The sequence below is a fragment of the Anser cygnoides genome, chromosome Z (genome assembly GCF_040182565.1).
Source record: "Anser cygnoides isolate HZ-2024a breed goose chromosome Z, Taihu_goose_T2T_genome, whole genome shotgun sequence".
Lineage (NCBI taxonomy): Eukaryota > Metazoa > Chordata > Aves > Anseriformes > Anatidae > Anser > Anser cygnoides.
This window is the reverse complement of record NC_089912.1, coordinates 7,116,729-7,142,745: the sequence shown is the minus strand read 5'-3', so window position 1 is coordinate 7,142,745 and position 26,017 is coordinate 7,116,729. Positions and strand designations below refer to the sequence as shown.

At 40.6% G+C, this 26,017-nt stretch overlaps 1 protein-coding gene across 3 annotated transcripts in view; it reads left to right on the top strand.

Moving 5' to 3' along the window:
- VCAN (versican) overlaps positions 1–25,679 on the top strand; it is a 118,733-nt gene extending 93,054 nt beyond the window's left edge. For all 3 annotated transcript variants that reach the window (XM_013191796.3, XM_048045690.2, XM_066989062.1), the window contains exons 11-15: positions 2,531–2,689; positions 3,307–3,389; positions 17,332–17,476; positions 22,465–22,647; positions 23,153–25,679. In XM_013191796.3, the coding sequence (XP_013047250.3) occupies positions 2,531–2,689; positions 3,307–3,389; positions 17,332–17,476; positions 22,465–22,647; positions 23,153–23,283 (701 nt within the window). In that variant the 3' untranslated portion in view covers positions 23,284–25,679. The remainder of the gene's footprint in view (positions 1–2,530; positions 2,690–3,306; positions 3,390–17,331; positions 17,477–22,464; positions 22,648–23,152) is intronic.
- Positions 25,680–26,017: the final 338 nt, after the last annotated feature.

Genomic DNA, 26,017 nt, shown 5'->3' with positions numbered 1-26,017 from the left:
GGAAAAAAAATCCATGTTGTTTTGGATAGGAGGGAAGAGTTGTATGTGCACCATGGGTGCATGCACATCAACTGTGAGTACGTATGTTGCAGTTTGGCATCCTCTGCCTTATGAGGAGGAATTCTGGTGCTGATGGTTCATACTCGGGCCACTACATCTCATTCTTTGAACCCAGTCTTTGGGCTGTGCTATTTTCAAGCTGCTTTGCTTCCCATTCAGCCCTTCAGCAGACCTTCTTTCAAATCCTGGAGCCCCTCTCTGCAGAGGCAGGCAAGGCTAGCTTAGCATAGCCTGGATCTGCTCTCCAGCTATGATGTTCTCAGCATACAACACTGCTTGTTATTATCTGACTTGTTTCCTGTGGGACAAGGTGGTCCCTGAACAAGATGAATAATAAAAACTTAAGTGCCTTTGCAGAGGACACATCACTGTTAGTCAGCATTGTGTGGTTAAACAAATGTTCAAGGGAGCCAAAGGCAGACTAAACTTTAAAATGGCCTAGGTCCCAGAGATTAAAGCTGTATCGGCAGCCTGTACCTCGTACAGAATGCAAAGAGGGAAAACATCAAAAACTAACAAGCTGCTAGTATAAATTACAGTCCTTTTTTCATAGCTGGGATTACTCAAAGCACAAGCAGTTTTCTGCAGCCTAACTTATTGAAAATAGAAGAGAGATGATCAGTGTAAACTTTATTATGCCGTCATATTCAGTACATTTACGTCTGTACTGACAACTTTTAAAAAAGGATTTTGATACTAGACTCCCACGACAATAACTGCTGTGTTATTAATGTTGCCAGGAGCTGACAGAGAAATTCTGGTAAGCCTCTGAAGTGATAAGTTTGCACGTATTCATTCATATATATGTGAAGTCTATTTTTTTTACCTCAGGAGATTTAAAAAGGCAACCAGACTTCCAAAAAAAAATGATACTTCCATGCTTCAGGATATGCGAATGGCATCTTTCTGCTCTGAATTAAGAATCAGCCTTGTGTGGTGAATTATTTTTTTTTTCCAGAACTGCCTCTCAGCTGGTAGCTGCTCTGACCTGAGAAACACCATAGTTAAAGAACTTGCAGTCATATGTCATTGACATATTCTGTGTTTGGCTTTTCCTTTTACTAATGCAAAGAGTCTCTTAGGCCAGAGCATCTTATTAACTATTGGATATATTTATTTCTTAAAAATACAAGATCTGATTCACACCCAGAATGTACATATAACTCTGGAAAGGCAAGATGGTTCCTTTGAGACAAAGTTTTGTTTTGGCATTGTCACAAAATTTTGTGGGAAATGGCAAATCCTTCTTTGTAGAGGAAAAAAAAATGCCAAGCTTTTGTTTCTGTTCTTTAGCACCCTGCAACAGAGGCCCATCAGGGTCTTAGCATGTGCTGAGATTGCTGGGATCAGCTGTAGTGAGAATATGCCATAACCTTGTGCTGAAGTGTCCTTTATGGTGCCATTTCTTACACAGTAAATCAAAACAGTCTGAGTTTTCTGTAGTGTTTTTTTTTCTTTTTATTTTTTTTTTCCCCATTCCTCCCCAAAACTCTCTTTCCTTAATGACAGGTTCTTGTCATTGAGCACAGCTCAGGCACACTCAGGCATCATATTTGTTATTGTCCATCTTACTAATACTGATTTTTGCCTGTGATTCATTCCTACAGTGCTGGTGCAGAAAGAGACTTGGGACGGGAACCTTGCTTCTTGCCATCTATTCTGTTTGCAGCTGCCTAACCTTGATGAAATAATTAACATTAAATCCACAGATTGTTACTCTTCCAAGGCTCATGTTTATTTCTCCTTAGATGAAAAGAAATACTGGCTGATATGAACTTCTGTCTATTATGTATTCTTATCAGCACCATCCCTTGTACAAGCACAGACAATGTACATTTTATTACTTTGTATTTCAGCTTTATAGCCTTCTTTAGAAACTGATGCTTAGAGTTTATTAAATTATAGTTTATCGTGGAAGATGGGTTTTGGAGGAGGATTTGGAGGGGTAAATTCAGAAGGATAATACTGCAGCTTTGTGTCTGGACTGAACAATAACAAGCACGTTCCTTCATGATTATTTTCCATTATCAGTTTCTTTCAAACCAAGGTAATTCAGTGCAGTCATTCAAAGAACTAGTCCCCCTTACAAGTAAAAAATCCAATCCCCACATACAGACTCAGAAAATTTAGATGAAATGTAGACTAATGTCAGTCTAACATAAAGTCATTTCATTCACCCTGAGTAATGGAATAAAAATATCCTTCTGAGATTGCCTGGCTACAGCATAACTTGAACAGTAGAAGATCACAAAGCTGCCAAGTACAGTTATACTCCTTACATAAATAATATATTTGCAGTTTACATCTAAACTGGGTAAACAGAACAACATGAAAATTTAATTAGCACTCAAGATACTTAACGAGTTTTGGGCATGTTCTTCAACCTTTGCACTACAGAGACTCCATCCATGTGAAACACATCTGTGTTCAATGCCCATTATCAGAAACGTGGTTTGTTTATTTGTCACAGACACGGAGACCTGTGATTACGGCTGGCACAAGTTCCAAGGGCAGTGCTACAAATACTTTGCCCACCGGCGCACATGGGACACGGCTGAAAGGGAATGCCGTCTGCAGGGAGCCCACCTGACGAGCATCTTGTCCCACGAGGAGCAGATCTTTGTGAACCGTACGTACTGTTGTCATCTCTCTAAGCAAGCACAGGCACTGAGGATTCAGAGCTATATTGGCTGTTGACGAAACTTTTACATCTGCATGTTAAAATATACTTTTAGAATGCAGAGATGCAAAGATGCACTTTGTTTTCTTGGTGTTCACTTTGGCTTTAAGTGCAAGATCCTTAATCTCTATTAAACTATGACTTGTTACACAGAAAATGTTTCACTTTGGGGGGAAGTGACCTAGTCTTATGTCCTATGCCAAAAATATTTGCCTTTTTTTTTTTTGCTTTCTGTCCTTTTTTTTTTTTTTTCTTTCTTTCTGATTTGTGCCCAGATAGGAAACTCATCTGTTTTATTTGGGGGGGATGCAGTCAGGAGATAATAGGCATATAAGTATAATTGTTTAAAACAGTTAGATAAGAATCTCCATTTTTGTAGACATCCAAGTTAAAATAAAAATGCTGAAAAACAGCCTGTAAATAGTTTTTTGCATAGGGAGTAGAAGAATCTTAAGAACAGGATGTCTGATTCATTCTGTGCAAATTCTTTTTCTTTTCTTTGATGAAATCTCTCCCATTTATGGGAAAGTTAAAAAAATATATCCTTCTGGTTCCTTTCCCATTAGATATTGGGCATGACTACCAGTGGATTGGCCTCAATGACAAGATGTTTGAGCGTGACTTCCGCTGGACTGATGGTAGCCCACTGGTAAGATGCCTTTGAAATGAAATCATCCACTCCTTTCTTTTTGTGGTGTCTTATCAATTTCCCACCAGAACTGAGGAAAGCTGCATGAAAACATGCAGTCACTAAATATGCATCCAAGCAAACAGCCAGGATACTGTCTTGTTTCAGGATAATTTCTATTTGTGATGTAGTTCTAAAATCTTAATTTTAGTTCTTATTATTTTATATGTGGGACCTCGTAATGTTTCTAAAGAGAAAATCTCAGAAAGTCTGAAACTATTACTTAAGGGTCACTGCTGCAACTGGTTTTGCTTTTCAGCTCTGAGATGATTCCTTACCTATATAGAGCAGAATGCATTTTTTCAGATGGAGATATGGCATACGAGCCCTTGCATTGGCTGGGTCTTTTTAAGTGCATGAAGAAGCCTTTCAGGTCTTTTTGGGAGATGTTGTAGTCGGTGTGGCAGTTTGATGGCCAGGATGGAGAAGCAGTCATTCTTAGGTGGTTCAGGAGGCCTGCAACCAATAATCTGTCCACAGAGTTTTAAGTTGCGGTAGATACCTCCTGTTGCCTTAAAACAGCAGAAGGAGAGGGAAAACACTCTGTCCACCTTTAACATCCTTAAAATCAGCAGAAGGAGAGGAAAAACACTCTCTGTCCACCTTTAGTAGACCTAAATCAAATAGCTGCTTGATACAGGAAATGATGACAGTCTTACCAATTCAAAACAGGCATTTCTGTAGAAGGGACAGATGATTTATTGCAGTTTAACACCCACTGAATAGCACTATATATATAAAAAAGCAGTTAGGCTTATTATTTTCCTCCCCAGTTGTGAATTCTTCTTAAAGGAGAAAGCATCTGGACTACAGGATACACATGTGCACATGCTCACACATGCACATAGTGATCATTGCTGCATACTATGTGACTACAACTTCTGTAGAAAGACACCTGGATAAAAGCAGGCTTCACTTATTACATTCTTGTGTAAATAGCCATAGGTTTAAAGTCCCTTAGAATAACTCATAAATGAGACATTTCTTGGGAAATTACCATGTGTAGGAGGTAACAGAATGGGGAGAAAAGGAAGGAAGATGAAAGTGTTTGTTGCCCAATTGACTGCTTGGTAGTTCTGTGGTGAAAACAACTTAATTCATGTTTGTACCCATTTGTGCTTGGAGCCACAGGGTCTTGCAGGATGTAAGTGAAGGAGTTTCTTTTCATCACTTTCTCTTGCCTCTCGTGTATTTTTGGGAGCACAAGATGGGTCATGGCCTTGAGCTTCACTCATTCTGGATTATTTCATTCTCTGTCTTTTACATGGCATCTCGCACCTCACCGTCTGAAACAGGCACTCTCTGAGGATGGTTTAACTTTGATGACACTATCCTCTAGTGGTGGTGATTCATTACACCTCAAGTAATAAATAGAAAAAATGAAAAAATCAACTGTAAGCATCAAATTTAGTTCCCTGATGGTGTCGTTAAATTCCAATGAATTTGAATACCATGTAGTTGAAAAATGTACATCATTTATGCATTTGCAGATGAAAAGCAGTTATGATAGTGTTAAATGTGTCAATGTAATTTACAATAATGAAAATAAGCATTATTTCATACTTCCTCAGGTTCTAAAATAAATTTATGAGTAGAGAGACAGGTGTTGCACATATCAAAATCTAAACAGCCTTCTGGTGTTCTACATATCAGGGTGCATCAGCTTTTTTTTGTCTTTGTTGCCCAGCTCCTCTCCAAGAGACTATTGTCTATCTAGAATTCTATTCAACAATTCTGGTGTAGTAGAAAATTCATCAAGTGTGCGGAGGATCCCCCTGATATAAGAGATACTTTCAGTTGGAGATACTATCAATATCAGAAAAGTCACACCAACTTTCAGATGGAAAGTGCATATAAAAGTGATATACATTCATTCATCTTTATCTTGATAGTTTTCTGACAACAGCTTGGTTTAATCTGAAAATCATGCTTATATGATTTCATAAGTTTTTGGTTTAAAAAAAGGTTGTGATGCTCAGTAGATTTAAAAGAAAAAGCACATGAATAGCAGCATCAGCAAGACACATCATGGATGAAATTATTGTCCCAATGCTGCAGCTGACCTAGTACTGCCCAGATTAAATAGCTGTGATAATCAGTGTTTACGCATAAAAGTTGTGACTTCTCTCTCACGTGAGGTTTTTTTTTTTTTCCTGAATCGAATAAAAGGAGACACAAACCTAGAACTGGAACGAGAAATCCCTGAACCACAGGCCTTACCATTGGACAATATGGGATAAGGTCTGGATTACTCTGGTACACATTTTCCATGGACATAAGAAGCCCACAACTCAAATAGTCAGTATGTTGAAAAGAACTCTTTTGCTAGGTGTTGGCATGTATTTTATTAGCAATTTCTGGAAAAGGGATCAGGCGACTTTTTTTTTTTTTTTATTTGCACCTGATAGGTATTTCAACCAATGAGTCTGATGGAAGAAAATCAGTCCTCTTTGTGGCATTTTCAGCTCAAAACCAAGCCAAGAGTTTTTCCAGAATTTTTAAACTGAAACTAAATGTCAGCCACCATTAAATATGATAGTCAAACAAAAGCACCTGCATGAGTTCCTTAGTGAAAAACAACAAACATACATCCAAGTGCACTGCACATTGTTTCCAGTCACAGTGTGCTCCTGAATACACATATCCACCTCAGCTATTTTTGTGGGCTTCATGGTCATATGCAGCAATGACATAAATCTTGTGCTGCCTCACTTCCATAGGCTCCCAAAATACAGTTGTTGTGGTTTTTTTTTTCTGCACAGCCTTCTTGTCTGTTCACATGAGCGTTAAAAAGCTGCAGTGGTGGGGCTGGAGAAGGTGATAAATTCATCTTTGTCATTGGTCTATTAATGTGAGAAGAGTTAGAATCTCAGATGCAGTTGTGGAAATTTCCCCTCCCTGACCAATCAATGGATATCAGTTTTGCCAATCAAATAAGCAAGGGCCTTTCAGTTTTCTGTGAGATCAGATCATGCCACTTCAGTGGGACAAGGGACTTGTTAAGGTTGTGTAGGGAGAACATGACCAAGGCTTTTAAAGTGTGAGCATATAAAATTAGGGTTCTAACTGGGAAGCCTAAGCTAAACCTAGATTACCCTGGGCAGATTCACAGTTGTATTGAAAAAACAGGCAATTATTTAGGTGCCTAATAGTGGACTGTCTATTGTCAGCCACTTTTGGTATCTTGACATTCTTGGTGATCCCCCACAGAAAATAGTGACTGTCAAAAAAGTCAGCAGTCAAAAAAGCCCATTTCTCCTTGTGTTTATTTTTCATAAATCAACCAGAATTTATGTGACTTGGAAAAATAATGCCAATAACCAAATTTTGGAAGAAATGGTCTAATTCTCAGAGTTACCCAAGGAAAATGTTCGTTTCTTGAATAACAAAACAAGCACAATCAAATTGAGTGAGAAAGCAAGTAATAATGTTCAAAACACATTTTCTTTTTTATTTTTTGGTCCACATGACATTTTTCCATGTCTGTATTGTAGATTGACTATGTTTGAATATATGTTCAAATTTAAATGCTGAAAACATCAAAATGTTTTATTTAACAAACTCTTAGGACAAGGAAAAATATCTTTAAGTAGAAACAGGCATGGTTTTAATTTGTAGTATTGTGAGGTTCTGTTCCTGCAAAGAGTGTGTAAAGAGACCTTTACATCTACCTCACTGAACTGTGTGATGCATAGTTATCTGTGTGCTTTTAGGGGATTTTGACAGGTTTTAGGTCTTAGTAGTAAAGTAGTTCTCAAGATAAACTTGCTCAGCAGTTTCCTGCTTTTCAGGCAAAATGTCATAACCTTGTGCAGCATATTGGGCTGTCTAGATAGCCTCAGCACTTCCTGCTAAGCTTTACTTTTTCATCGTGCTGTACCCCCTGTATCCCAAACATGTACTGGTCTTGAAAACTGCAAAATAACATGATTAAAGTAGTTAGGTCATACCTTTGGTGCCCTAAAGTTCAACTGGCAGTCCAGGTGCTACTTTCACATAAAAAGATTGCTTTCCCTGTAACTGATATTTCATTATACAGATTTTTATGGGCCAGATATTATATTTGTCCTCCTTTTTATTTGTTGGTTTGTCTGTTTATTGCAAATTCCCTTTAAAGACAAAGTGGGAGCTTCTTGGATATGGTCAGGACAAAAGCTCTGGAACTCCTTGGCTAAGCTTAGGGCACCTAGTCCAATATGTAAACCAAAATGAGATGTAATTTCACTAACACTGGAAAGTATTGCTGGCCACCTGTATGAATCCAATTTGTTCTGATTTGTTGTACTGTAGTTGTATGGCAGGAAGCAATTTTTTCTCATCTACAATGTGTTCTTGCTTCTTTTCTTTTGGAAAAGAAAGAGCTTTCCAGCATTTCCGGTGGTTGGGAGAGGTGGATTTGTCTTCTGGAGCTGATGGGCCACATGAAAAACACTTAGGCAGTGTTTCCAGTGTTCCCATTTCCTATCAAGGGAAAAGAGCTGATTGCTCTTTCGTGAGTGCAACACAAAAAGAGAATGCTCTTTCATGAAACCGAGACCCAGGCTTGTGGTGCAAGTTCACCTCTCACTGTGGTGAGAATTATAAGTTAGCGACCACTGCCACATGCCTGGACCTGTAGCATCGGCCACACATGAGATCATGTGGGCTAGAGGCAGGGGATTTGTAGCCTGCAAATTTTGGCTCATCTGCCTAGACCCTAATTTCCAGATGGTTAATCTCAAAGACAAAGGCACTGAAGTGAGCTCAGAGTGCTCACAGCACCCCAGCACTCCTAGAGCTTCGTTTTTCATTGCATCCTCAAAATCAGGCAAATATCTGCTCAACACATTTGAGGTATATGCATTTCATTGCACTGACAGATGGAAGAGGCAGAAAGAAATAATACAACATCTTTAAAAGCACATTTTTTTGATCTGCTTTCCTTCTATTACAGTGTGGTTGTGGGGTTGTCCCACTGATACTTAGTATGGGAAAGCCTTAGTTTTCCTCTGCTCGATATTTTACAAGCAAATCAAAACAGCTACAAATAAGAGCTTGTTTACAAATAATAATAATAATAATAATAATAATAATAATAATAATAATAATAAAAATACAGAATCAAAATTATTCTTGCACTTTTCTGTAGATTTTTCTCCTGAATTTCAGGGATAGTGAATAACTCTTTTACAATGGTTCATAGGCAATCTTCATTTCACTTACGTTATAAAATTCTTGAAAAAATAAAGGCAAATAAGTTTGGTAAAATCACAGTGGTACAGGAGAAAAAGACAAAGCCCAAATAGTAATACAACTATATAAAAAGAAAGATTTGTCCATGCCTACTTGGGTCTTTGTATATCATAAATTTGATGTAATACAAACTACAAAATAACAAAATTTACACTGTCATTGGAGACATTTAATAATTGGCTTGATCAAAGACACTGTGAATACAATGTGACATTTGAAGGTATTTTAGGGAAATTGAATTTAAATAATTCACTTAGCTCTGTGAATAGTAACTTTTACAGCTGTAAAGCACACCCATCCAAATAGAAGAAATCTGGTGTTGCTTTTGGCAGCTTCTCCATTGTGTTTGGGCTGCTGGCGTTTCTCTGTTAAAGGCCCTTGTGAGTAGGCACAGCTGTAAAGGAGTCCTTTGGAGCTATTCATGTTATGGATTAAGTGCATATAGCTACTTGGGGTTGTGCCTTGGGCCTCTGTCTCACAAGGGGAGTTATTCATATCCTTCGGAAAATGCTGTTGATAATTAGTGCTTTGTAGGGCAGTGAGCTCACTCCCATTACATAAGATTAGTGCCGTAATAAGGAGCTGGCTAGTGTCTGTGGCCAGATTGTCACTGGGAGAGAGCTGCCAGCTAGGAGAGTAATGGGGCATATTGCCACTTTTAAAACTGTCCAGAGACTCCATGTTAGTTTTTCTTCCCTTCAGCACCGCAGCATTACGCCGTGTGTTCGCAGTGCTGGCCCTCAGGTTGTCAGTCCTAGGTAGCGGCATAAAAAACAAAGCAAAAGCAAACCCAAGTTTAATTCTGGAGAAAACAAAGCCCTCTCTTTTCCCCCCTTTATTGGTCAGTGAATCAGAATGGTCTGACCTGAGCAAATCTGTAACTGCACCCCTCGCAGAAAGAGTAACGATATTGAACACAAAGCCCTTCAAAAGGCACGGGGTTTTGTAGGGAGGTAGCCTACCTCCGAGGGTTAAATAAAGCAAACAAACTAAAAAGTACTGTAGTCAGCTGCAAACAAAAAGCTCATTGTGCCAATGTCCCACAGGATCCCTGCAGAAGGAGATTTTAAATCTACCAAATGTTTTGATTTTGTGCTGCAGTCAGTCATTACAGACTCTTTTTAAGATGCTCATTTGACCTGCATTTAACTGGGGGAGAACTATATAATGTTATTAATGACAGGTATGTTTTTAGTTCAGACTGTTGTAGGCTGAAGGAAGGGCCTCTTGGACAAAGTGTTTTTTTATCTTATTTTTACCAAGGGGGCCAGCAGTTTCTTCAGAGCCTCATTACAACTGGCCCTAGGCTAAAGCTCTTGGACAGCTTCAAGCCTGCAATAACTGTTGAAATAAATGACAAAGTGGAGGGTTTTCTTTTTTCAGTGACTCTCCTGTAAGTTGTGCATAAAAGGAGTAAGTCACACCCTACACAGTTTGCATCACATTGATAATATATAATTACTCTGGTGTGACTCCCAGAAAACATGTATTATGCCATTTAACACCCTACCGCACTTTTCTTCCACAGTAAGACACCTGCCCATTAGCAAGAGAATTTCACCGGCTCCCTGTGCCACTCATTTTTCATTCTCCATACTAAGGGAACTTCTGGAAGACTAAAACATACAATATACCCAGAAAATTAAACTCTGGAGTGTGTGAACCATGATAAAAGTCACTACCCTAAGAGGAGTTGGAGCAGAGCAGATCAAGCAGGTCAAAGTTATCGGGGTGCTCTCCATTGGCTTCAGTTAGCTTTTAAGGAGTTAATAAGAGAGAGATCTTTTCTGAAGAATTGTGATTTTAGAGCTACTTAGTTTCTGGGCTCAGTAGTGAGTAGACACTGCCATCTCGTGGGAGCTTCTTGCCATGCCTGCCAGCTTGTACTTTTCGTGGAAAACTTGTTACATTGGGGTAATGTTTAAAAAAAGAGTCAAAAAGCTAGTCATCTCCTCCCCCAAAAAAAAGGTTGATTTTTTTTTTTTATTACTGCTATATCAGCTGATGATTTTTACTTATTTCATTTCTAGTTCAAAGCTCCTTCTTTCTCCCTGTGTGACTCGGCAAAGGGGAGCCAATTTTGGGTGCCTGCCTGATCCAAATCCTGCCTCTTTCCCAAATCCCGTGAACAAAAATCCCAGATTAGGGGCTTGAGGGAAGTCATTCTACTGTGATCTCTGTATTAAGAATATTGGGATTGTGGCACGTGATATTTTTTGTACCCATAGGCAAGTTTAGACATAGCAGTTGTCTTCCAATTGACTCAAATTTCCCCCAGCAAAGATTTGCCAGCACATTTAGCTTTTATTTTAGCATGAGCCTGAAGTATGCATGGGATCTACCCTATAGAGTTTTGGGTACCACCCATGTCTTTAATGCAAGGCATGTGCTTAAGCACTCACTGACTGGAATTTTTAATCTCACAAGTACTTTTGGTGAGTTCTGTCAAACTACTCCCATTCATAAAATTAAACAGAAGATCTTTTGCAGATCTTTGGGGTGAAATTAAGTGAAACAGAGCCTATGCTGTAAGGTAGTTTCTTGTCTTTCTCAATATATAAATGTATTTAAATACTAGGTGAAGTTAATGTAAGTATTTTATTCATTGCCAAATCTTCTCAGCAATCTGTTTGATTTTATTTCTACCAAAAGGAAATACAATCCCTTTCAAACTTCCCACGAGTGTCTCAAGTAACAGTTTCAGTGCTGTCTAACAGCATAAGCCACAAACATTCTGAGCTGATCCTTATTCTCATTGTACCCTTGTGCTGATCTATCTTGTGGTAGTTCAGCCAAACTAAAACCATGGGCAATAGCCAGTTATTACGTCTCGAAAAGCAAGATGTAGTTTTTAGTTAAGCAATCAAACTATAAGAGAACCTCCCCAGAGATGGACTTGTTCACTAGACTCTCCCGATAAAGATTTTTTTTTAAGAATATGCTATTGTGAAAAAAAAAAAAAAAAAGTATTCCTGTTCCATAGCAGAATTATGGGAAAAAATGAGGATAGCAGCCAATAAGTTTTGCAGTGGTGGCTTACACTAATTTAGTGATAAAATATGAGACAGGAACTAGTGCTTCACTTTAAGACGACATGGCACAGAGAGCATCCTGTGAGCTGAGTCCCTGCATCTTTGTGTGTTATTTTTTGTTGTTGTTCTTGAGGTTTTTTTTGTTTGTTTGTTTTATTTTATTTGCTACATTAATATTGAATTTAGAAGCAATCAGATGGGGAAGCAGACAGAAAGAAATAGAATACAAATCATATTGGAAATTATAAGTGCCAAAAAGTGCCAAGGCAGGTTTATACTTTAAACTCATTTGGACATGCTGAAAACATGCTTTATTTTCCCTGCAGGAAAGGCATTAACCCTACAAATCTAAATAGGAGATGTATTCCCAGTAAACTGTTTCCTAGCTTTAGTTTTGTAGAAAAGATTATTAGCCTTTGCACAATAACGAGGTCAAGCAGTAACATTTTGTTTGCATCAGTAGCTGTTCTTGGTTAAACATGGTGTTTGTTGACTATTCTGGAATGCCAAGCCCATACTATTGATTTCAGCCACTTGGTGTGCCCTTTGGAGACAAAGGAACTGCTGAAATATCTAAGTGCATGTTGCAAAGCTGAGATACTGCCCACTCCTAGATTCACCCTGGCAGGGCAAACATCTGAAAGAACTGAATGGATTACACATTAAAAAGGAAATGAGCCCCTCAAGTAAGGCTGGTTATCTGAAAATTTAAATAACAAATCTCCCACAAGGTAGGATCTTGTTTGTGACAGGAAGGCTCTGCTCATTCAGTTTAATTACCAGCCATCTGAATGACAAAAATAGTGACCAGCTAATGAAATCAGCCACTTTACAGCTTTTGCTGTAATTCTGGCTTTCTTGGATTTAATTTGTAGACTGTCATTCTGCCACCTAACTGGCAGATAAAGGCTGTGATTTAATTCAGTCCCATATAAGGGAAAAAAAAAAAAAAAGAAAAAAAAAGAAAAAAGAAAAAGAAAAAAAAGTGGAACTTTTATTATAAAAGCATCTTCGTGGACTTTTGTAACCATCAGATCCAAGGTCCTCCCAAGCAAGAAAATACATAGCCACTGTTCCCCAGGCTGGGAATCAGTCAGCCAGGTGTGTTGTCTGCTGCCACTTGGGAAGCCTGAGGAGTTGGTCCCCTGCCTCAGCTGTGGCTCCAGCCCATGGACCTTCTGCCCTCTTTCTACGGGAAAGTTTTCAGTACTCTTCAGCAGAGGAAGCTAGAACAACTAAGTCCAATGTGTTAGCGTGGGCTTCAGTTTCACCAAAAGACTGTACAAGAAAGATTTCCTAAAAGGAAAAAGAGTACAGTGGGAGCTCCTGTCTTTGGCATGAAATGATGGCAAGACACAACAGTGTGTGGTTCCCAAAGGACCAAATGAATGTACAGATATCAAAATCTTGTTGCCAAGGCCATTTCCTGCAGTTACCTGATCACACCAAAACACAGATTATTTGATAACATGAAACAAGTATCCTGCCTTCATGGATGCTGAGGGCTTTGCCAAGAGCCTGGTGCAGCAGTGTCGGCGTCCTGCAGCCTCCCCAGCAAGACATGCTTCACAGCTGGAGGAAAAGAGCTAGACCTTCTGTGAAGCTCACTATAAGCTTATATGTCCTATAGTCTGGAAGTGCTTTTCATTTTAATCTGGGGGAGAACTTCACACATGTCATGGTAATGTCCCACAGAGCATCACTTTAGCATCAGCCAGGGCAGTAAAAATGTTTAGGTCCCTCCCTTGGATCACCCAATATAAGTGTTTCTGCTGAGTACCTTTCTTCTTTTCATGGTCTTTCTTCCATGTATGAACTTAGCATTTGAATCTCTTTAGGTTTTCAGGACCCTAAATCATACCTTATGAATGATACATCTAAAACTAGTGCTAAGGGTGTTGATTGAAGCATGACTGTTGGCAAAAGGATGCCTTGGACTTTATCAATTCAAACACAGCGCTGCTTAGCGTGGCTTCGCTTGATGTGCTGAGACAGCAGCAGTTTCTCTGAAGGTAGAAGGTAGTAGCAGGGTGGCTGGAACGATGCCAGTGAGCTTTGGCTCCTCTGTGAACACGGCTGATCTGTTTTGGACATGATCTTAAAAAATGAACAAACCCGAATGGTATGCATTGCCAAGGAATGAAATTAATTATTATTATTATTTTTTTTTTGGTGCAATGTAACTGTTCTAAAAGACAGTAATTGCACTGAAATACAAGGGACTTAAATGACGTAGCCACTTAAAGAATGGCATCTTATTTAGATTATTTTGAGTGGTGTTTTCCAACAGGAGGTTTATGAATTGAGTGTTTAAGATACTTCTTTTTGCAAGGGGAGGGGTGTCTGTACACTTCACAGGCTTTGTATGAGAGATTGTAAGGGATATCTCTGAAAACAAACAGTACAATGCAGTATGTAACATGGGATTTGGTTCTTTCCCATTACTTTTCTGCTGATGTAGTTTTACTGGACATAGTGCAGTCACCCCTGGTTTACAGTAGTTTAAGTGGAAAACAGAGTCAAGCTCATGGTCATGCAAAAATGTCATCTGTAAGAAGAAAGCAAATATTAGTTTATTTTTGTAGCAACTTATTCCACTCGAACTGTGAGTATCATTATTATGTTATCGGGGCTAAATAAGGAACTGAAAAACTACAGAAGAGCTGGGCGGGGACCTAAGAAAGCAATTCAGCAGTCTGGAACTTCCTCTGCTAAGCAATTCTGGCACTGAAGCCAAGTGAAATCAGAGGTATTTAGCCAAAATAAACTCATGCAATGATGATATCAGATATGAGGTAACAGCATGTCATGCTGGAGGATATCAGACTTTCTTGAGTAAACCACACAGCTCAGATATAATCCCTTACCGTTACGCTGCAGCCCTGCCAATAGAGCAGACAAATTTTGGGCCTATTATAGCAAGGCGAGCACGAGTATATGGAGTCTGTGTGGTTTGGGTGGGAGCTGGCAAGGTGCTGAGCACCTTCAGCTCGCACGCCCCCAGCTGCCACGAAGCATCCCGGTTCCCACACACTGACCCCTGCAGAAGCTTACAGCTCTCTGCAGCAGCAGTTCCACAAGACAGAGCCGAAAGGTTTGTTCAGGTCTTTCCGTTGCTGTCAGGGCATCACTGATCAAACTTTTCTACCATTAACCTGGCTGTTTTCACAGCTTTTTCCTTGTGTCCATATGTTTTGGCATATTCTTGAAGGAGCAGATTCTACCTTTCAGTAGGGCTGGTGGTGAGTTGTGAGGGGTGAAGGTGAGGGGTGACCATGTCCTCCTGCAAGTAGAGGAGATGGGATGAGTGCGTGGGGCCATAACACAGGTAAGCCTAAGCCTTCGGTGTGTGCATGCACCCTGCCTTAGCCGGCAGTAGGCATCTCACATGGCCTCGGCACATTCCCATACCAGCTCGGCTGTGCCAAGTCACTAGACCTGAGGTGAGGCAGCACTTCCAACATATCCTTTTGCAAAAGGGAGCACTCTAAATTACAGTAATACACACTGCGCATGGGCACATCCCTTACCTCCCATTGTCCTTCTCACCGGCCCAGGAGATATCAGGAGGCATAAGCAGAACTTTCTTAAGTTAGTTTTGTTGGTTATTTTTTTGTACCAGGTGTTGTAGGAGGCCCACTGACAACAGATCCCATTTGACTCGTGTATGGTATTTACTACCATGCTTACAAAAACTCATACTCTTCATTTCTCAGCTGATGTGAGTTGCTGAATTCTGGACCTCAGTAAAGAAGTTAGCATGGGTTGCAGTTTAGGACTATGAGATGCTAAAGCATAGAGATGAAGTTAAGCTGGTCCCACATAAGTAGGAAGATGTTTTATGAATTGCTAGAGGTAACAGATTCAGTGCAGAACAAATTTATTTACATCATGATTGTTAAATTGCTTGGATAATTAAAACCTGTGATGGACACATAATAGAAAAAGTTTACGTATTTAACTCTTTTTTTTTTTTTTTTTCATAGCTTAATTCCTTGTAAGGTAAATACTACTCGCATAGAGTATGTAAACTGTATTTCTAAAATGTTTTTGCACAGGCAATGAATAGTGGTTATTTCATAAAGCTAAGAAAATAGAAAGCTAAACTTTTATGACATTTATGTGGGCCAACTCTAGACAGAAAATGTAAGCACTGAGGGGAATATAAGCAAAGTAGGAACTCTGTCATTTTGACCATACAAGGGACTATCTACCCAGTTAAAGTCTGGCATTTATGTGAATTCCTGTTCTTTTAGATATCTATTTTTAACCGTCATTAAGTTCTTCTTGGAGTGACACAACAGAAATCTCAAAGAAAATTGCTAAGAATAGTTTCCCATATTTCCTCTAGCTTTTCTTTGCATAACATTAAGGAAATCTCAAATTACTGTGCTTCAGTTGGGATCAAGATGAAACAGGAAGTGGAGTAAACAGTATCCCACCTCTGCTAACTTCAAGGACAGTAGGACATATGTCCCCTATCAAAGATGTAGAATAGATTTTCTATCTGTATGATAATCCCTTTGTTTCTATTTTTCCTGCTGGTTGGAAAAAAAAAAAACAAAAGAAAAAAAGTGACCCAACAAAGACATTATGCAATGATGAACTTAGCCATGCCTGAAAGAGTGCATTCTACAGTGAAGTAAGTGTGGGTTTAGCTCATGCATCAAGCTATGCAAAGCCTGCCAGCAGCTAGCATCGTGCAGCTCTTGGTAGGGACATACCTTTAGGCAGGTGCTGAGCTGGGACCTGCAGAGCTGTGTAGCTAAATAAGCGCAAACCTGCATATTGACAGCCTTGATCCCAAAAAGCAGAGTCTGCCCAAATCAACATGTCAATTGTGTGTTCCAGGTGCAGTGCTAGGAAAAAAAAAAAAAAAAAAGTGTGTTTTTTTTTTTTTTAAATGCTAAAGATATTTTTCAGCCATTTGAAACTTGTTGTTGTTACATACTGACAATCAGATTTTTACTTCTAAAACTACTGTGCCAGTTTCCATTTTCACTCATATGTACGTGATCCAGATGTCTGTGTTGGTAATTTCTCTACAGAGGGCAGAATTTGGATCATCATTTCTCAAGCTGCTCTATACTCTCAGTCTGCCACCTAAGCCTTTTTAATGGCAATATCAATCTGCAGTGACCTGGGGCCACTTTCTGACACCTTTACTTATTTTACACTGAATTCTGAAAGTCATCCCATTGCATGGCTTCATTAAATGAAGTCAAAGAATAAATAATTTGTATCTGAGAAGCCATCCTGTGGTTTGTCATTTAGTAGATATGGACTAGTAGGGGTAGTAGCTTATTTACTGCATTTCCTGGCTTTGCACTTTCAGCCTATGTAAGGTAGAGTGTGATCCAACACATTTTGGTTGAGATTGTCCTTGAACTGAATTGTGTCAATTTGTTTTACTCACCTGATATCAGTCTACGGTAAGTAAAATGTTGGATCAAAATACTTTTTGTCTGTTAATAGAGTGGGAAGATATTGTATATGTAGCTTTGTTTAGTTTGTGCTTAACTGCCTGAACCAAACAATTGAGGTTGCTCATCATCAAAGGTAATGTGTATTCTTCTGTAAAACGGAATGTAAATATATTCCAACACTGGGAATAATGGGTGTGCTTCTCTTTTCTGCAGCAATATGAGAACTGGCGACCAAACCAGCCAGACAGTTTCTTTTCTGCTGGAGAAGACTGTGTTGTTATAATATGGCATGAGAATGGGCAGTGGAATGATGTTCCATGCAATTATCACCTGACCTATACCTGCAAGAAAGGAACAGGTACAAACTTTACAGTAACTATATCATAATTCCAGTTTTATAAACATAAAGGGAAAATTCTAAGTGGTTTCTGGTGACCAATACAGTGAGCCTAGAACTGAGTTAGTCCCACAAAATTGTCCTTCTTCTCTATCCACATATTAAACTCTTCCTAATCTGCTCTTGATTTAAGGTCAAAATGGTACACAATAGAAACCCCTAGTTGAAACTACACAAATTTCCTATTTGCAGATCTCAGCAAAAGAGGCATTTATGTACCTGGCAGGCCTGCTTTACCTGCGTGCCACTGTGAAAGATGTGGGTAGCAGTGACAGAATGCACAGAAAGGCACAAAGCTGCACCAGGGGAGATTCAGACTGAAGGAATCTGAAAGGCACATTGGGCTTATACACTGTTAGAGCTGATGCTTACATACAATCACAGAATGGCTTGGGTTGAAAGAGAACTTAAAGACCATCTGGTTCCAACCCCCCTGCCATGGGCAGGGACACCTCCCACCAGACCAGGTTTCCCCAGGCCCCATCCAGCCTGGTCTTGAACACCTCCAGGTATGGGGCATCCACAGCTTCTCTGGGCAGCCTGTGCCAGGGACTCACCACCCTCTGAGTGAAGAATTTCTTCTTTATAGCTAATCTAAACCTACTCTCTTTCAGTTTAAAACCATTACTCCTTGTCTTATCACTACGCACCCTGACACAGAGTCCCTCCCCAGCTTTTCTGCAGCCCCCTTTAGGCACTGGCAGGCCACTGTAAGGTCTCCCCGGAGCCTTCTCTTCTCCAGGCTGAACAACCCCAACTCCCTCAGCCTGTCTTCATAAAGAGAGGTGCTCCAGCCCCTTGCTCATCCTCATGGCCCTCCTCTGGACCCACTCTAACAGGCCCCTGTCCTCCTTGTGCTGGGGTCCCAGAGCGAGGCCTCACAGAGCAGAGCAGAGGGGGACAATCCCCTCCCTCGCCCTGCTGCCCACGCTGCTGTTGGTGCAGCCCAGGGTACGGTTGGCTTTCTAGGCTGCAATCACACAGTGCTGGCTTGTGTTGAGCTTCTCATCAACAAACATAAGAGATCAAGGATCTCTTATGGGTAAGGTATACGGTAAGGATCAAGGGAAGAACGAATAAAGGGGATGTCGTTGTGGGAGTCTATTACAGACCGCCTGGCCAGGACGATAGCGCCGATAAATTATTCTTCACAGAACTAAGAGAGGCCTCGAGATTAACTCCCCTTGTCCTTATGGGGGACTTCAACTTGCCAGACGTTAACTGGGAGTGCCACACGGCTGACACGAGCAAGTCCAGGAGGTTCATGAAGCACCTAGATGGTAACTACTTGGTGCAGGTGCTAACGGAGCCAACTAGGAAAGGTGCCCTCCTAGACCTGCTGCTAGAAAACAGAGAGGGTCTGGTGGGAGATGTGGTGATTGGTGGCCGCCTTGGTCATAGTGACCATGAAGTGGTTGAGTTCAAAATTTACGGTGACAGAAGGAAAAGTGCCACCAAAACCTCATCCCTAGATATGGGGAAAGCGGACTTCAGGCTGCTCAGGGAACTAGTCAGCAAGGTCCCCTGGGAAACTGCTCTTGAAGGCCTCGATGTCCACCAGTGCTGGTCATTCTTTAAGCGATGCCTCCTAGAAGCACAAGATCAGGCAATTCCTAAATATCGCAAGTCAGGCAGGCGGGGCAGGAGGCCGGCGTGACTGACCAGGAACATTCTAATGGAGATTAGGCGGAAACAGAGAGTGTTTCGCTACTGGAAGGAGGGCCAGGTGTCATGGAAAGAATACAGGGATGCTGTTCGTGTTTGTAGGGAGAAAATTCGTGTGGCCAAAGCACACCTAGAGTTGAAGCTGGCTGTGTCTGTGAGAGAAAATAAAAAGGGCTTTTTCAGATATGTGAATGGAAAAAGGAGAACTAAAGAATACATAGGGCCGCTCCTTGATAGGGAAGGTCTCCTCACAGACAATGACATAGGCAAAGCAGAGACGCTTAACGCCTTCTTTGCCTCTGTCTTCAATGCCGATGATGGGCTTCAGGACCCAGGGTGCCCTGAGCTGGAGGACCGGGACGGTGGGGATGACAAACTCCCAACCGACCCTGAACGTGTGCGGGATTTGCTACTCCACCTGGATCCCTACAAGTCCATGGGTCCGGATGGGATTCATCCCCGGGTGCTGAAAGAGCTGGCGGACGTCATCGCGGAACCTCTCTCAATTATTTTTTAACGATCCTGGGAATTTGGAGAGGTCCCGGTAGACTGGAAGCTGGCAAATGTTGTGCCGATTTACAAGAAGGGTCAGAAAGAAGACCCTAGCAATTACAGGCCTGTCAGTCTCATGTCAGTGCCTGGTAAAATCATGGAGAAGATGGTTCTCGAACTTATTGAGGCGCACCTGGGGGACAAAGCAGTCATTGGTCCCAGCCAGCATGGGTCTGTGAAGGGTAGGTCCTGCCTAACTAACCTGATTTCCTTTTATGATAAGATCACCCGTATGATGGACCAAGGGAAACCAGCTGATGTGATTTTTTTGGACTTCAGCAAGGCTTTTGACACGGTTTCCCATAGGATCCTACTGGACAAAATGTCCACCATACAGCTAAATAAAAACATCATACGATGGGTGAGCAATTGGCTAACGGGCAGGGCCCAAAGGGTTATGGTAAATGGGGCTGTGTCAGGCTGGCGGGCGGTCACCAGTGGGGTCCCTCAAGGCTCCATTTTAGGGCCGGTACTTTTCAATATTTTTATAAACGATCTGGATGTAGGAATAGAAGGTATTTTGAGCACGTTTGCTGATGACACCAAACTTGGAGGAGTTATGGACTCGAATGAGGGTGGAAAGGCCTTGCAGAGGGATCTGGATAGGTTGGAGAGCTGGGCGATCACCAACCGCATGAAGTTGAATAAGAGCAAGAGCCGGGTCCTGCACCTGGGACGGGGAAACCCTGGCTGCACGTACAGACTGGGCGATGAGACGCTGGAAAGCAGCCTAGAAGAGAGGGATCTGGGGGTCGTGGTAGACAGCAAGTTGAATATGAGCCAGCAGTGTGCCCTGGTGGCCAGGAGGGCCAACCGTGTCCTGGGGTGCATCAAGCACGGCATCGCTAGTAGGTCAAGGGGGGTGATTGTCCCGCTCTACTCTGCGCTGGTGCGGCCTCACCTCGAGTACTGTGTGCAGTTCTGGGCACCACAGTATAAAAAGGACATGAAACTGTTGGAGAGTGTCCAGAGGAGGGCTACGAAGATGGTGAAAGGCCTGGAGGGGAAGACGTACGAGGAACGGCTGAGGTCACTGGGCCTGTTCAGCCTGGAGAAGAGGAGGCTGAGGGGAGACCTCATCACAGTCTACAACTTCCTCGTAAGGGGGTGTCGAGAGGCAGGAGACCTTTTCTCCATTAACACCAGTGACAGGACCCGCGGGAACGGGGTTAAGCTGAGGCAGGGAAAATTTAGGCTTGACATCAGGAGGGGGTTCTTCACAGAGAGGGTGGTTGCACACTGGAACAGGCTCCCCAGGGAAGTGGTCACTGCACCGAGCCTGTCTGAATTTAAGAAGAGATTGGACTGTGCACTTAGTCACATGGTCTGAACTTTTGGGTAGACCTGTGCGGTGTCAAGAGTTGGACTTGATGATCCTTAAGGGTCCCTTCCAACTCAGGATATTCTATGATTCTATGATTCTATGAAACATTCCCAGGTTCTTCTTCTCAGGGCTGGTCCAATTCATTTTCTGCCCAGCCTGTATTTGGGCTTGGGATTGCCGTGACCCAGATGCAGGGTCACTTGTACTTGGCCTTGTTGAACTCCATGAGGTTTGCACAGGCCCACCTCTCAGGCCTGCCCAGGTCCCTCTGGATGGCATCCCTTCCCTCCAGTGTGTCGGCCACACCACACAGTTCGGTGTCACCGACAAACTTGCTGAGGATGCACTCGGTCCCACTGCCCATGTCACTGACAGAGATGTCAAACAGTGCCAGTCCCAACACTGATCCCTGAGGATCACCACTCCTTCCTAATCTCCACATGGATATTGAGCTGTCAACCACAACTCTTTGAGTGCAACCTTCCAGCCAATTCCTTACCCAGTGAGTGTTCCACCCATCAAATCCATGTCTCTCCAATTTAGGGACAAGGATATCATGGGGGCAGTGTCAGATGCTTTGCACATGTTCAGGTAGATGATGTCGGTTGCTCTTCCCCTATCCTTCATTGCTGTAACCCCATCATAGAAGGCCACCAGATTTGTGAGGCACAATTTGACCTTAGTGAAGCCATGCTGGCTGTCACCAATCACTTCCTTATTTTCCATGTGCCTTAGACCATGCTAAGGAGGATCTTCCAGGAGGGTCTGCTCCATGATGTTGCTGGGCACAGAGGTGAGAGTGACCTGTAGTTCCCTGGGTCAATGAAACCTGAAACATGAGAGTTGCCAGAAGCTGTATATTAACACCTTAGTTGTTCTTTGCCTCTTTAGACTAGGAAAGTAAAGAAGAAACCAAAATCTCTTGTGCACTCCACTGTTGCCCAATTACCATTTACAGCATTTTGATAACACGTTCTTTGTGTGTTGAAGTGTGCCTGAGTTTTAAGTGCTTTTAAAAATTCTGCTGTTGAGGAAGACCTGAGAAGTTTTGAGAATGAGATATTTTTTATTAAATGCTTGTAATAACTTCACTGATTTTCAGGTTTTGCAGCTTTCCAGTGAAAATCTTTTATTTGTGTGAGTATGAAGACTTTTTTGGTTCAAATTTACATCAGAAATTTAAACCAAAAAGGAAATATTAACCACATGATTTGCAGTTTTACCATTTCCATCATTATTGTATTTGATATACAAAACCAGAGAACTACAGAAAAGAGTGATCTCCCTGTCCTTATTTGGACATGTCTCTTGGGATTTTTGCTGAAATCTCTTGACATGTCCCCATAGGCAGAATTTACCTCAGAAGGGCATTTACAAACTGATGTTTGGGGTTTTGTCTTCCTTTAAGTTGCCTGTGGTCAGCCTCCTGTTGTGGAAAATGCAAAGACCTTTGGGAAGATGAAACCTCGTTATGAGATCAACTCACTTATTAGATATCACTGCAAAGATGGCTTCATCCAGCGTCATATTCCAACCATCCGGTGCCAAGGGAATGGAAGATGGGATATGCCTAAAATTACATGCATGAATCGTAAGTTCTCTGAAAAAGAAACAGTGCTGTCTCAGAAATAATAGGCTCATTAATGTAAAGATGATCATCCATAATGATAAGTAATGAAAAGAAATGAGTATATTTTTTAAGAGAAGTGCAAACCGTGTATTATAGATCATGACAGCAGTGCAGCTCACGCTATCTGTAGAAAAATCACTGGCATTCTAAAACTAATGGAAATGTTCCTTTTCTGTTTTTACAAAAGCCATTAAGACTCTTTTCAATTAAGCAGCAACATTCTTACAAAGTCTGTGAATTCATAGGTTCCTAATAATGCTAACAATGCCTTCTGCAGATGTGATCTAACTATTTTCAAGAGATGCTTTTTCTGTCTGTAACATGGCCTTAGTACCAGTTAATCATTTGTTAACTCCCTAATTAATCAAGAATAATAGAAACTTAATGTGAAATGTAGCCAGTCCATTCATGCTGAAATCATTTCAAATTAATTTTCTTTTTTTTTTCTCCCTCCTTTTCATTACAGCGTCCACATACCAAAGGACTTATTCAAAGAAATACTACTATAAACATTCTTCATCAGGAAAGGGAACATCATTAAATTCATCAAAACACTACCATCGCTGGATCAGGACATGGCAGGACTCAAGGCGCTGAGTGCTAAATGGTGAATGGGGATTTCCACCATTTCAGCCAAAGTTCTAACTTTCTGTGCCTTTTCTATCACTTATAGGAGTATTATCAAATTGTTTTGAAACTATGGACTCCGGTATTCACAATGCATTTTGCAAAAATATTGTGTTTATCAGAAAACAAAAAAAATAAAAAATAAAAATTATATAGAGGAGAAGTGCTTATGGGGATAAAAAGAAACCATTTCCAGCCTATCATGATTATTAGTTTTCTATATGCCATCAGTGTGGACCATTTTATGATATATACCAGCCTTCTGCAATATTTAAACAGCTCAATTTTAGCACCAATGAAAATGTAAATAAGATGATTTTAATGTTGTTTAATTGTGTGTTGTTTTAAAAATCCTGTATATAAAATGAAAAGTCACACTAAGTTCAGGCATATTTATGGTTAGAATGGCCTCAGAGGTCTTCAGTCATTTGTGACATTGTTTTTATGTTGTTTACCTAGGCTGGAAATGGTTGAAATAACTTCACTGACTGAAATTTGCTATTACAAGGTGAAGATAAACACACAAGTGACATGACTTTTTTTTTTAATGCAAACTGTGCCAGTTACCATCCAAGGTACAGTGTGTGTCCATGTGACGCAAAATTTAGAGCACATAAAGTGGGGATATAGCATGAACTAGGGACTGCAATGTGGAACTTTTTTTCTGCTCTCCATTCTAGCCTCATCATTTGTGAGAAAGGACTGCATGGAGGACTTGTATATGACAAGGAGGGCCTGTAAAAATCCAAGTGCTAATACATTAACTTTATCAACCAGGGCCACCTTTTCTGAAAGAAAGAAAAAATAGAAAAAAAAAAAAAATTACTTTCACAACATTAACCACAAGGTCTATATTACAGGTCTCTGCATTCTAAAATGGAGATAGACCTAATGTTTGGGGGATCTTTTTTTGTAAAAAACAAACAAAAATCAAAAAAGTAAATAATTTTGTATATATAACCATTTTTTAATCTTTTTATAAAGTAATGAATGTTTGTGTATGAATGCTGCAGCTGTGAAGCGTACATAAATAAATGAAGTAAGCCATACTGATTTAATTTATTGGATGTTATTTTACCCATGCAAAGAAGATTAAAAGAGCTCGCCAGTGCAGTATTAGCCCCTGAGCTCCACTTTTGGAACCATCTTTTGCTATTTTCCCAGAGAACAAAATTCCTGCTAAACAGGATCATTTGTTTGTGGTTAGATGGGTGAGAACTGTGTGACTTATGGAAGAATCAGGATCTTGGCTTTCTAGGAAGAAGTGTGTGCACAAAGAGATTATAGGTTGTAGTTGGTGCAGTGTGTGCGTAGGAGTTTTCTATTACGATTTCTTACCCTGGTCAGTGCGACAACTGACCTGGATGTGTACAGTAATTGTAGAAGGTAATGTTTGGAAGGACCTCTCCACATAAAGGACTGTGTCTGGTTGTTTCTGCAAAGTTCCCTGCACGTCTTTGGGCACAGGAAAAAAAAAAAAAAAGGATAAATAAAGTAAGTTCCTTAGGATACATACATACAACTTTCAAAATAACACTGCAAATACAAACAGAGTTGGGAGGCTTATGCCTTTGTGTTAGCGTGGGGATATGATGCAAAAAGTTGAAAAGGAAAGGAGGAGAATTGAAAACCCAGCCAACATGTACAAGTTTGTCCCAGGCAGAGCAGCCCATGATGCGACCTTGCCATGGCTTATTGGGAACAGTGATTACAGTCCCAGGCAACATCTCGTAAAAAATTGCAGCGACTGCTCCACCATGGATACCCAGTCTTTGTGCGTTCAACATGGCAATGCGTCACTGCGTTGGCTGGTTCATTCCCCACCCCTGCCCCCAAACAATGCACATAATACTTTTCTCTATTTATATTATCTTGTATAGTGTATAATGTGAATGTCTGTTTTTTGTGAATGAAAGTCTAAAATCTTTGTAACTTTTATATCTGCTTCTGTTTCACCAAAGAAACAAGGTTTTGCTATACTGTGACTTGTCTTGTTATTGCATGTCTTCCTGTTTAAATCTATGCAATGTGATTTTTTTCATATGAATACGATTAGACTGTCAGGTACTTCACAGTTATCATGGGCTTAGTCAATTGCCCACTGGAGTCAAAGTGAGTCAGCTGGCTGAACTTTAGTAGGTGCTGGATTTGACTTTATATGAGCAACTGTAGGAGATTTGGAGTAATATTTTAAGATATACAGTATATGTGTTGAAGTTGAATATAGCTTGTATAAGTCAAAGCTCTGCTCATAAGTATACAGTATTCTGCACATCACTTCCTTGTACCAGAAGCATACAGAACAGAAAATATATTTTAACACTTTGCAAACTTTCTCACCATATGTATAAAAAACCCTGCATAGATTTGTTGTTTTCTTGTCTTCTTGTTGGATTTAAACAATGTTGTAAGGCATTCAGATAACATTGTGATTGTAGTTTAAGTAGGTTAGGTGCAGTGCTTATACTGATTTTTTTTCACCTCCTTCTATTACGCATAATAAAATAGGACTGACAACATTCCTTATTAAAAAAAAAAAAAAAAAAAAAAAAAAACAACAAAACAACCAACTGTTACTCATGTTTGTTTATTTAAACAGAGAATGGAGCTTTCTTCAGCTCTGGAGGCTCTTTTTAACCCTGACCTAAACCCCAAGTGGTGCAGTGCTAGCATGCAGCTGGAACGCATCCACTCATGTTGCAGG